The following is a 12,466-nucleotide window of genomic DNA, read 5'->3' as shown; positions in this document are numbered from 1 at the left end:
TCTTAGAGCTGCTGCCGAAGTGCTGCTGAAGAGGAAGAGAGGGAGCAAAGGACCCGTTGCTGAATTGAATGAAGCAGCATGGTTGAGCCAAAGTGCCGCCGAAGTGCCGCCGATCGGCTTTATCTTTTTTTTCGCTTCTCCAGTTGGGGCTGCAAAAAAGTTGGAGCCGGCCCTGACTGGAGAGAAACTAACCTCCCTTCCCCCAGCACAGCTGGGCCTGAGGAGGTGGCAAGAGAGGCCAAACGCCAACAGGGAGCCAAGCAGAGAGGCGTAACAACGCTGCTGCAGGGAGGCAGAGTGGCTGGGCTTGGGGAGCCCAGCCAGCAGCTGTGTGGGGCAGACGCGGGTCCAGGCGGGAGGTGGGAATGCAGGGCAGCCTGGCAATGGAAGCAGTGGGAGGGGTGGATGAGTCACAGCTGCAGAGAACCCAGGGAGGGGCTACCGGGGAACTGTGCCATTCTGTGACAGGCCAAGGGCAGCACCCAGGCTCTGAGGGGCAGCTCCAGGACATGGGTCACAGCAGGCAGCTGGGCAGCCATGGGATGGTAGCTCAGGGAATCAGGAGAAATCACCAGGAGGGGCAAAACTTGAGGGAGGCAGCAGCCCAGCTACTGCAGCAGGAGAAGTCTGGTTCCCCAGACCCTTCTGGGAGAATCAGGGGAGGAATCAGGTCAGTGTTAGGGTAGCAGTGGCCTCTGCCATCAGCAGCTGCAGGGGGACCCTTGGGGGAAGCAGAAGAAGGAGTCGAGCAGCTACTGAGGGACCAAATTTCAATCAAAATCCCAGTGCAGCTGGTCTGAGTTTTCACAGGGGGAGGGCAGCAGTGGGGGCCAGAAGAGTTGGGTTCATGTCCTCAAGGTGGGAAGGGATAAGAGGAGCTGGTCATAGAGTCAGTGCAGCTTGGAAGAACCCATCTAGCAGGCCAGGGTAGTCAGAGTCCCGTCTGGACAAGCCAGACATCATCACATACGGCTGCCAGACAGGCTACTGAGCTCCACCTGTCCAGGATACCAGACAACCCTACTAGCCCCACAAGCCAAAAGATTTCTGCCCTCAGAGAGAGGCCCATGCTGTCTGTATAGGGGCAGCACAGTGCCAGCCTGTAGGGAAAGCTCAGCCTTATACCCACCATTGAACCTCTACTCAATAACCGGACTGGCATGTGTGTGACTCTGGTTCAGAGCCAGTTATAGTTGTCAGAGAATCATAGAAGTGTATGACTGGAAGGGACCTGGAGAGGTCATCTAGCCCAGTCCCTTGCACTCAAGGTAGGACTAAGGATTAGCACATTCTAGACCATCTCTGACAGGTGTTTGTCCTACCTGGTCTTAAAAATCTCCAATGATGGAGATTCCACAACCTCTCTAGGCAATTTGTTCCAATGATTAACCACCCTGACTGTTAGGAAGTTTTTCCTAATCTCCAACCTAAACTGCCCTTGCTGCAAGGTAAGCCCATTGTTTCTTGTCCTGTCCTCAGAGGTTAAGGAGAACAATTTTTCTCCCTCCTCCTTGTAACAACGTCTTGTGTACTTGAAAACTTTTATTGTGCCCCCTCTCAGTCTTCTCTTTTCCAGACTAAACAAACCCATTTTTTTCAATCTTCCCTCACAGGTCATGTTTTCTAGAACTTTAATAATTTTTGTTGCTCTTCTCTGGACTTTCTCCAATTTGTCCACATCTTTCCCAAAATGTGGCACCCAGAACTGGACACAATACTCCAGCTGAGGCTTAATCAGCGGGGAGTAGAGCAAAAGAATTACTTCTCATGTCTTCCTTACAACGCTCCCACTGATACATTCCAGAATGATGTTTGCTTTTTTTGCAGTAGTGTTACACTGTTGACTCATATTTACCTTGCGATCCACTATAACCCCTAGATCACTTTCCACAGTATTCCTTCCTAGGCAGTCATTTCCCATTTTGTATGTGTGCAACTGATTGTTCCTTCCTGAGTGAAGTACTTTGCATTTGTCCTTACTGAAATTCATCCTATTTACATCAGTCCATTTCTCCAGTTTATCCTGATCACTTTGAATTTTAACCCTATCGTCCAAGGCACTTGCAAGCCGTCCCAGCTTTATAAGTAGGGCCTGACCAAATTCATGATCCATTTTGGTATCTTTCATGGTCATAGCATTTTTTAAATCTTGAATTTCATGGTTTCAGATATTTAAATCTTAAATTTCATGGTGTTGTCACAAAGCATGAATATGTTTAAACATATAAACATGTGAAGCCCTTAAGTCAGTGTTTCTCAATCTGGGGGGTCCCGACCCAAAAGGGGGTAGCAAGGCTATTGGGGGGGGCGGGGAGAGCGGCATTGACATCCTTACTTCTGCATTGCCTTCAGAGCTGGGCAGCCGGAGAGCAGCAGATGCTGGCCAGGCATTCGGCCCTGAAAGCAGCGCCACTGCCAGCAGAAGTAAGGGTGGCAATATTTCGACCTCCCTACAATAGCCAGATTTCATCAGGGAGACCAGATTTCACAATCCATGATGCATTTTTCACAGCTATGAATGTGGTAGGGCCCTATTGTAAGTGTCCTCTCTATGCCATTATCTAAATCATTTATGAAAATATTGAACAGAACCGCACCCAGGAATGCTGCCTGCGGGACCCCACTCATTATGCCATTCCAGTTTGACTTAATTCCTGATAACTACTCTTTGGGAATGGTTTTCAGACCTGCTATGCACCCACGTCATAGTAGCTCCATCTAGGTTGTATTCCCTAGTTTGTTTATGAGAAGGTCATGCAAGAGTTGTCATGGGATAAGAATGAAGATCCTTTCATGGACTGAGAACTGGTTAAAAGACAGGGAACAAAGAGTAGGAATAAATGGTAAATTTTCAGAATGGAGAGGGGTAACTAGTGGTGTTCCCCAAGGGTCAGTCCTAGGACCAATCCTATTCAACTTATTCATAAATGATCTGGAGAAAGGGGTAAAAAGTGAGGGGGAAAAGTTTGCAGATTATACTAAACTGATCAAGATAGTTAAGACCAAAGCAGATTGTGAAGACCTTCAGAAAGATCTCACAAAACTAAGTGATTGGGCAACAAAATGGCAAATGAAATTTAATGTGGATAAATGTAAAGTAATGCACATTGGAAAAAATAACCCCCAACTATACATATAATATGATGGGGGTTAATTTAGCTACACCCAATCAGGAAAAAGATCTTGGAGTCATCGTGGATAGTTCTCTGAAGATGTCCACGCAGTGTGCAGCAGCGGGCAAAAAAGCAAACAGGATGTTAGGAATTATTAAAAAGGAGATAGAGAATAAGACGGAAAATATCTTATTGCCCTTATATAAATCCATGGTACGCCCCCATCTTGAATACTGCGTACAGATGTGGTCTCCTCATCTCAAAAAAGATATACTGGCACTAGAAAAGGTTCGGAGAAGAGCAACTAAAATGATTAGGGGTTTGGAACTGGTCCCATATAAGGAGAGATTAAAGAGGCTAGGACTTTTCAGCTTGGAAAAGAGGAGACTAAGGCGGGATATGATAGAGGTACATAAAATCATAAGTGATGTGGAGTAAGGAATAAGGAAAAGTTATTTACTTGTTCCCCTAATATAAGAACTAGGGGCCACCAAATTAAATTAATGGGCATCAGGTTTAAAACAAATAAAAGGAAGTTCTTCTTCACACAGCGCACAGTCAACCCATGGAACTCCTTGCCTGAGGAGGTTATGAAGGCTAGGACTATAACGGGGTTTAAAAGAGAACTAGATAAATTCATGGAGGTTAAGTCCATTCATGGCTATTAGCTAGGATGGGTAAGGAATGGTGTCCCTAGCCTCTGTTTGTCAGAGGGTGGAGATGGATGGCAGGAGAGAGATCATTTGATCATTACCTGTTAGATTCACTCCCTCTGGGGCACCTGGCATTGGCCACTGTTGGTAGACAGGATACTGGGTTCAGTGGACCTTTGGTCTGACCCAGTATGGCCGTTCTTATGTTCTTATGAGACAGTATCAAAAGTCAAGATATACCATATCTACAACTTTCCCCACCATCCACAAGGCTTGTTACCATGTCAAAGAAAGCTATTAGGTTGGTTTGACATGATTTGTTCTTGATAAATCCATGCTGACTGTTACATACCTTATTATCTTCTAGGTGTTTGCAAATTGATTGCTTGATTATTTGCTCCATTAGCTTTCCGAGTACTGCAGTTAAGCTGACTGGTCTGTAATTCCCCAGGTTGTCCTTATTTCCGTTTTTACATTTGGGCACTATATTTGCCCTCTCCCAGTCCTCTGGAATCTCTCCCGTTTTCCGTGATTTTTCAAAGATAATCACTAATGGCTCAGATATCTCCTCAGTCAGATCCTTGAGTATTCTAGGATGCATTTAATCAGGCCCTGCTGACTTGAAAACATCTAATTGATCTAAGTAATTTTTAACATGTTCTTTCTCTATTTTAGCCTCAGATCATATCTAATTTTCACTGATGTTCACTATGTTAATCACTTCTAACCTTTTTGGTGAAAACTGAAACAAAAAAAAGTCATTTAGCACTTCTGCCATTTCCACATTTTCTGTTAATATCTTCCCCCCTCATTGAATAATGGGCCTACCCTGGTCTTTGTCTTCCTCTTGCTCCTAATGTATTTGTAGACTTACTCTTTATGTCTCTAGCTAGTTTAATCTCATGTTGTGTTTAGGCGTTCTAATTTTGTTCCTACATGATTGTGTTGTTTGTTTATTGTCATCCTTTAAAATTTGCTCTAGTTCCCACTTTTTATAAAAGAATCTCTTTTGAGTTTCAGATCACTGGAGATCTGCCAGGGTGGTCTCTTGCCATACTTCCTATCTTTCCTACGCAGTGGGCTAGTTTGCTCTTGTGCCCTTAAAGTCTCTTTGAAAAACTGCCAACTCTCTTGAGCTCTTTTTCTCCTTTGACTTGCTTCCCATGGGATCTTACCTACCAACCCCCTGAGTTTGCTGAAGTCTGCCTTCTTGAAATCCATTGTCTTTATTGTGCTATTCTCCCTTCTACCATTCCTTAGAATCATGAACTCAATCATTGCATGATCACTTTCACCCAAGCTGCCTTCCACTTCCAAATTCTCAGCCAGTTCTTCCCTGTTTGTCAAAATCAAATCTAGAACAGCCTCTCCCCTAGTTGCTTTCTACATCTTCTGAACTAAAAAATTGACTCCAACACATTCCAAGAACTTGTTGGATAATCTGTGCCTTGCTGTATTATTTTCCCCAAGAGATGGCTGGGTAGCTGAAGTCCCCCATCTCCACCAAGTCTGGTGCTTTGGATGATTTTTAGTTGTTTAAAAAGAGCCTCATCCACCTTCTCTTCCTGGTTAGGTGGTCTGTAGTAGACACCTGACCATGACATCACCCTTGATTGTACCCCTTTTATCCTTACCCAGAGACTTTCAGAGACTGTCCTAGCAGCCTGCCCTAAGAAAGGCACCTGCATTGTAAGAGCATGGGTACTGGTACAAGGGCTTGCTTAGTTATCATGCCAGCTGTGGCAGGAACCATGTACCCAGAGGTGGTTCCCAGAGGGGCGTGTACACCACAGCACTGAGAGCAGCTTATGCCATGAGGCCAGGAGTGTCACCGTCACCGAGCCTGTAAGGAACACTGGCACTCACCACTGTCCTGCTCCCATTGCCTTCCACGCCAAAGGATCAAGCCATATGCGCAGCTATGGGAGCAGAGAAAGAAAAGGCTGGCTGTGAGAGGGACCCCACCTGCCTGCACAACTCTGACCAAGGAGACCAACCCCTGCAGAGATGGGTTCTCAAGGGCAGAATGAGGAAACCTTGCCAGTCCCAGCCTGAGCTCACTCACCCTTCACTCACGCCAGGAGAGCACCTTGGCCCAGGAGGCATATAATCAGGCAGGCAGTTTAGTCAGGTGTCAGAAAGAACACCGGGCTCGCAGCACCAGCTCCGGCTATTGGCCCAGCTTACCTGGTATCCTGCCTGCAGTGCTGTACATGGGTGCTGGGGGAGGGGACTCCCACTCTGACCCCCGCAAGGGGCAGCTAATGCATCGATCTGTGCATAGGAAACAGTCCACCACAGAACGAGGACCTAGTGCCAGCACTCTCCCTGCTTCCCAGGCGGGGAGAGTGATCTGCCAACAGCCTCAGAGCCGCAGCGGCTGCTTCAGCCTTTCTAGGTGCGAGTAACAGCCAGCGACATGGAACTGGGTGCGTGTCAGAGATCAAATCCACTAGCAAACCATAGAGCAATGCAACCAGACGGATATTCTACACAGCCAGGCTTTCAGAAGCTCAGCCCACCACCCCCAGAGATAGATCTCTCCTCTGTAGGCTCAGCTCCATCATGTGTCAACAGCAGAGAGTCACAGAAAGAAGCTATACTGCTAACACTGAGTGAGGTACTCTGCTTGTTTCCCTTATTCCAGTGATGTTTCAACACCCGTGAATCTCCGTGTTGATTTTAAACACCCGTGAATCTCCTGAAACTATTTTCTTCAGTCTGGGCTTGACTCTTCTGTCAGGGAGACAGTCACAAAACACGCAAAGCCTGAAGGAAATGGTCTCAGGAGTTTTGAAGCCAGGAGTGGTTGAAGTTGACATGCCAGTTGTCATGCTGACCATGAATGCACCGCAGACCTCTCTGTAGGCACGCACCTACTGACAGTGAAAAATGTACACCTCATGCTCAGTAACTTTCAGATTGTAACCAGGCCAGCTATCTCCCATGCGCCTCTTTGTGGCCCTGGGTCATGCTACAGTTTCCCCTCTTGGACTGTTCAAATAAACTTCAATTGAGGCTTTTTCCTGGTCAAAAAATACCTTTCCTTGGGGACTGGGCTTATGAAACTCAAAACACCAAAACCAAGTCCACACATAGATCCACACAACTTAAGATTTCTCTTCCTCTTCCCAGGACTTTGTGCAGCCACCGCTCTGCTTGGTCAGGGTCTCTCCCAGGCCGCTGTGCCTAGAGAGATTTCTTCCCTCTGCACAGGCTCTGCCACAGCTGCCAGGAGCTTTTTCCCCTTCAGTGCTTTTGCATTGGAATCCCTGATTCCCCCCACATTAGGGCTCATCCTCATTGTCAAGGCTGGCTCAGCCTCAGGTCTCTCCAGCCCCTGGGGAGGCCACCCTGTTACGCAGACCTTCAGTCAATGTTTTTTAAACCAAGCTAGTCTTCAGCAAAGTGTCACATGTCAGCTGTTTTCAGCATGCCCCTCCCTAAAGTGTGGCTAGACTATTTTGAAAGAGAGAAGTGTTTTATTCTCCCCCTCATTCAACTTAAAAACAGCTGAAGGGGAATTTTGCTCAAACTGTCCAGGAAGAAAAAAAGAAGCATGTCGGGCGAGAAATTGAGCACGATAATTTTCAGCCCAAAAGGTGAATGTCACCAAAAATGAAGCGTGTAACAGCAGGAAGAATCGAACAGAGCAAAAACTCTTCTGCAGCCTTAACTATAGCGAAGGCCACTGACCACTCTCTGAAATCAGAACCATCTGTTTGCCACCTCCTGACTCTGAGTGCAGTGGAAATGCTCATTCTTCCTCTTACATTACCGTAGTCCCTTGCAGGGTTATAGCTAGACAAGCAAGTATGGGAGCTGTGCTGGGCGGACAGGAGGCAATCAGCTAGGTCATGGGGAGCTGCGGTGTTCTCCCCTGCAACATTTTGAGAGGCCAGGTGCAATCTGCTGGCTTTTAGAGGATAAAGGCATTTTAAAATACTACTGATACACAAATCAAAAGGCAGGATCTGATGCTCTGGGCTAGCATAACTTGCCGGTGGCACATTACGTCCTGCTAAACCCAACCCTGCTTTGCACACCACACCACAGGCCTTCAGATGCCTTCATGCTTTCCTCAATATACCTGCACACATTCAACTAGCCAACACACCGGGGACTGGAGCCGATGCCCATGGCCCATTCACAAGCAGAGTGGTCTGAGGAACTTGAAGACACACGCTTCAAAATTGCTTCCTTGGCAAAACCTTAGTGTCTGAGCCAAAGGCCATCCAGAGGGTGAAGGAGGGACTCAACAGGAGGGACAGCACTGACAAGGAGGGAGGCAGGAGGAGGGTCCCTGTGAGTGGCAGTGGGCCACTGGGATCAGGAAGATGCAGCTGGCACTTCCTGGAGGGGAGGTGGAGGAGTCCTGGGAGCTGGGTGAGGTGGAGCAGGGCTCTGAGGTGGTGCAGCAATGAGGGAGGGAGGCGGGGTGCTGTGAACCACATGCTGCCCTAGCTGGCCGAGAGGAGAATCAACCAGTGGGTCCCAGCAGCAAAGGGCCTGCTTCTCTGCCTGCACACCATGCATCAATGAGCTCGGCTCCTGAGCTCCAGGGGCCAGCTGTGGGGAGGTCTGAGACGGGTCACAGTGGCACTATGTTGGGGCACTTGGTTACAGCCCAGCAGTCCCCTCCTGCTCAGCCGCATGGCTCAGTCTGGCCTGTGCCATTGAGACCAAGCCCTGTCCCCATGCCTTTGCAGGCTGCAGCCCAGTGGAGTGACATGGTGATCCCCTGGCATGGGCTAGCACCGAGAGGGGAGCAGAGAGGTTGTGCTAGAGCCAGCATAGCGCCAGCTCTGCCAAGGACAGAGTGGGGATCCAAGGAGAAAAGGGTCAGCAGCTGCGGCAGGAACTAGCCCCCTGCAGGGCAGGAAGCCTCAGCCGTGGAAAAAGGGACTTTGCCCTCATCCCAGCTTGCAGGGCAGCAGCAGAGGACCCAGTTTGTGCAGCCCCAGCACAGAGCATATCCCTGACAGTAAGAGCTGAGACAGGGCCTCCGGCCTCCCAGCATAGCTGCCTAGGAAAGGGCCCGACGTGCAGAAAGGCTGGCTGGCTCTGCCTGCAGGGGCTGTCCCAGGAGGAGCTACAGCAGCATGGGATTCCAACAACACCTCCACCCCCCAGATCACACCCCCACTGGGAGCCAAGAGTCCTGCTGCAGTTTCCTCCAGCACATCAGCACTCTCCCATCTGCTGCAACGCCTGTCTGCCCCAGTCACCCCCGGCCTTGGCCCCAATTACTGCTCGCCAGGCCCTCCGTTGGTTCCCTCTGGCCCTCCTTAAACTATGGCCCATCGCAGCCCCATCCTCATTTCTGAACCCTGGGGCTCACTGTCCTGCTGCCCCACCAGTGATGCCAGCTTCTTGGTCACCATCCCATCTTGGCAGGGGCGGCTCTAGACACCAGCGCGCCAAGCAGGCGCTTGGGGCGGCCGTTTCCCGGGGGGGCAGCATTTGGCTCCGGTGGAGCACCCGCCGTCATGCCTGCGGCAGGTCCACCGGAGCCCGGGACTAGCGAACCTGCCGCAGGCATGACTGCGGCGGGTCCCGTATTCCCGCGGCTCCGGTTGAGCTCCCGCAGGCATGACTGCGGCAGGTCCGCCGTCCGGGCCCGGTGGACCTGCCGCAGGCATGCCGGCAGGAGCTCAACCGGGCCGCGGGAAGAGGCCCGCCGGGACCGGGAAGGCGGCGCAGCGCTCCGCGCTGCTTGGGGCAGCCCGATTTCTAGAGCCGCCCCTGCATCTTGGGCCACCCTTCCTGCTCCTAGCTGGTGTGGGGCAGCCTTCCTGCCCCTGCTGAACTACCCCCCCCCCGGCTCCTGCAGGGCAGTGCCCCACCCCCATTAATAGGGAGAGTAGGGGGGAGCAGACACCTGCAAACTAGACATCATCCTGACAGTGCACTCCCATATTGACCTCCATGACTTTAAGATTAAGCTAGATAAGTTTATGGAGGAGATGGTATGATAGGATAACGGGCTTAGTCAATAGGTCAATTAAGTGCCACACTGGTAATTAGTACAATGGGTTAATGATAGGATATTGTTAGCCTTTTTCCAGAGGGTCTGGCTGGAGAGTCTTGCCCGCATGCTCGGGGTTCAGCTGACCGCCATATTTGGGGTCGGGAAGGAATTTTCCTCCAGGATAGATTGGCAGTGGCCCTGGAGGTTTTTCGCCTTCCTCCGAAGCATGGGGCAGGGGTCGCTTGCTTAAGGAGTGGGTGGATCGGCTTATGTGGCCTGCATCTTGCAGGAGGTCAGACTAGATGATCATAATGGTCCCTTCTGATCTCGAATTCTATGATTCTATGATTCTATATTGCCCCTCTGCCCCCATCCAGATCACCCTACCTCCCATCACACTGACTGCCCCCCAGTCCAGATCACCCTGCCCCCATCACACTAACTGCACCCCATCACACTGACTGCTGCCCTAATCTGGATCACCTGCCCCCCATCATACTGACTGCCCCCCATCTGGATCACCCTGCCCCCCATCACACTGACTGCCCCCCAATCCGGATCACCCTGCCCCCCATCACACTGACTGCCCCCCAATCCGGATCACCCTGCCCCATCACACTGACTGCACCCCATCACACTGACTGCTCCACTAATCCGGATCACCTGCCCCCCATCATATTGACTTCCCCCCAATCTGGATCACCCTGCCTCCATCACACTGGCTACACCCCAATCCAGATCACCTGCCCCCCATCATACTGACTGCCCCCTAATCCAGATCACCTGCCCCCCATCATACTGACTGCCCCCCATATTGGATCACCCTGCTCCCATCACACTGACTGATCCCCAATCCGGATCACCCTCCTGCCCAGCTCCTTCCCCGAGCCCATCGCTCACCCCCAGGCCGGAGTGCACATCTCCGCTGGATCCAGCCCAGGCGCTTCCCGGGAGCAGCAGCAGCAGCCGGGGCCATGCGAGGCAGGAGCCCGGGCTGTGCCGGCCCCGACTGGGCTCCTCATGGGCTGCTCCGGGAGCCGGGTCTGCTTGTGCGTCGGCGGCGAAGGCGGCTCCGCAGCCAGCAACCTCGGCTCGGCCCAGCATCCTCCAGCCCGGCATCCGCCAGCATCCCCCCGGCCCGGCCCAGCATCCGCCCGGCATCCTCCAGCCGGCATCCCCTCCCCACCCCTCCCCAGCCCTTCCCCGCCCCACAGCATCCCGCATCCCCGCTCCGGCCCAACATCCCCTCCGCATCCCTCCTACTCCTCAGCATCCCTCCGCCCCTCCTCCAGGCCTCCTGCATCCCTCACCCTGACCCAGCATCCCCTCCTCCCCCGCCGCATCCCTCCTACTCCTCAGCATCCCTCCGCCCCTCCTCCCAGCCTCCCGCATCCCTCACCCCGACCCAGCATCCCCTCCCCTCCCGCATCCCTCCTACTCCTCAGCATCCCTCCACCCCTCCTCCCAGCCTCCCATCCCTCAGCCCGACCCAGCATCCCCTCCCTCCCCCGCCGCATCCCTCCTACTCCTCAGCATCCCTCCGCCCCTCCTCCCAGCCTCCCGCATCCCTCACCCCGACCCAGCATCCCCTCCTCCCCGCCGCATCCCTCCTACTCCTCAGCATCCCTCCGCCCCTCCTCCCAGCCTCCCGCATCCCTCACCCTGACCCAGCATCCCCTCCCCTCCCCGCATCCCTCCTACTCCTCAGCATCCCTCCACCCCTCCTCCCAGCCTCCCGCATCCCTCAGCCCGACCCAGCATCCCCTCCCCTCCCCGCCGCATCCCTCCTACTCCTCAGCATCCCTCCGCCCCCTCCTCCCAGCCTCCCGCATCCCTCACCCCGACCCAGCATCCCCTCCCCTCCCCGCCGCATCCCTCCTACTCCTCAGCATCCCTCCGCCCCCTCCTCCCAGCCTCCCGCATCCCTCACCCCGACCCAGCATCCCCTCCCCTCCCCCGCATCCCTCCTACTCCTCAGCATCCCTCCGCCCCTCCTCCCAGCCTCCTGCATCCCTCACCCTGACCCAGCATCCTCCTCCTCCCCGCATCCCTCCTACTCCTCAGCATCCCTCCGCCCCTCCTCCCAGCCTCCTGCATCCCTCACCCTGACCCAGCATCCCCTCCCCCCCGCATCCCTCCTACTCCTCAGCATCCCTCCGCCCCTCCTCCCAGCCTCCTGCATCCCTCACCCCGACCCAGCATCCTCCTCCCTCCCCGCATCCCTCCTACTCCTCAGCATCCCTCCGCCCCTCCTCCCAGCCTCCTGCATCCCTCACCCGACCCAGCATCCTCCTCCCTCCCCCGCATCCCTCCTACTCCTCAGCATCCCTCCGCCCCTCCTCCCAGCCTCCTGCATCCCTCACCCCGACCCAGCATCCCCTCCCCTCCCCCCGCATCCCTCCTACTCCTCAGCATCCCTCCGCCCCCTCCTCCCAGCCTCCCGCATCCCTCACCCTGACCCAGCATCCTCCTCCTCCCCGCCGCATCCCTCCTACTCCTCAGCATCCCTCCGCCCCTCTTCCCAGCCTCCCTCATCCCCACCCCGACCCAGCATCCTCCATCCCTCCTACTCCTCATCATCCCTCCGCCCCTCCTCCCAGCCTCCCGCATCCCCACCCCGACCCAGCATCCTCCTCCTCCCCGCATCCCTCCTACTCCTCAGCATCCCTCCGCCCCTCCTCCCAGCCTCCTGCATCCCTCACCCCGACCCAGCATCCCCCTCCCCCCGC

At 53.4% G+C, this 12,466-nt stretch overlaps 1 protein-coding gene across 2 annotated transcripts in view; it reads right to left on the bottom strand.

The window, feature by feature from the left end:
• LOC120370264 (myomegalin-like) overlaps nucleotides 1-10,865 on the bottom strand; it is a 163,678-nt gene extending 152,813 nt beyond the window's left edge. Inside the window, exon 1 of one of the 2 annotated variants that reach the window (XM_039484693.1) lies at nucleotides 10,638-10,865. In XM_039484693.1, coding sequence (XP_039340627.1) covers nucleotides 10,638-10,759 — 122 coding nt within the window. In that variant the 5' untranslated portion in view covers nucleotides 10,760-10,865. The remainder of the gene's footprint in view (nucleotides 1-10,637) is intronic. The other variant, XM_039484680.1, reaches the window with a different exon arrangement.
• Between the last annotated feature and the right edge of the window lie 1,601 nt (nucleotides 10,866-12,466).

Source organism: Mauremys reevesii, linkage group 8, assembly GCF_016161935.1.
Source record: "Mauremys reevesii isolate NIE-2019 linkage group 8, ASM1616193v1, whole genome shotgun sequence".
Classification (NCBI taxonomy): Eukaryota; Metazoa; Chordata; order Testudines; family Geoemydidae; genus Mauremys; species Mauremys reevesii.
The sequence above is the reverse complement of the archived record's forward strand: the minus strand, read 5'-3'. Positions and strand labels throughout refer to the sequence as shown.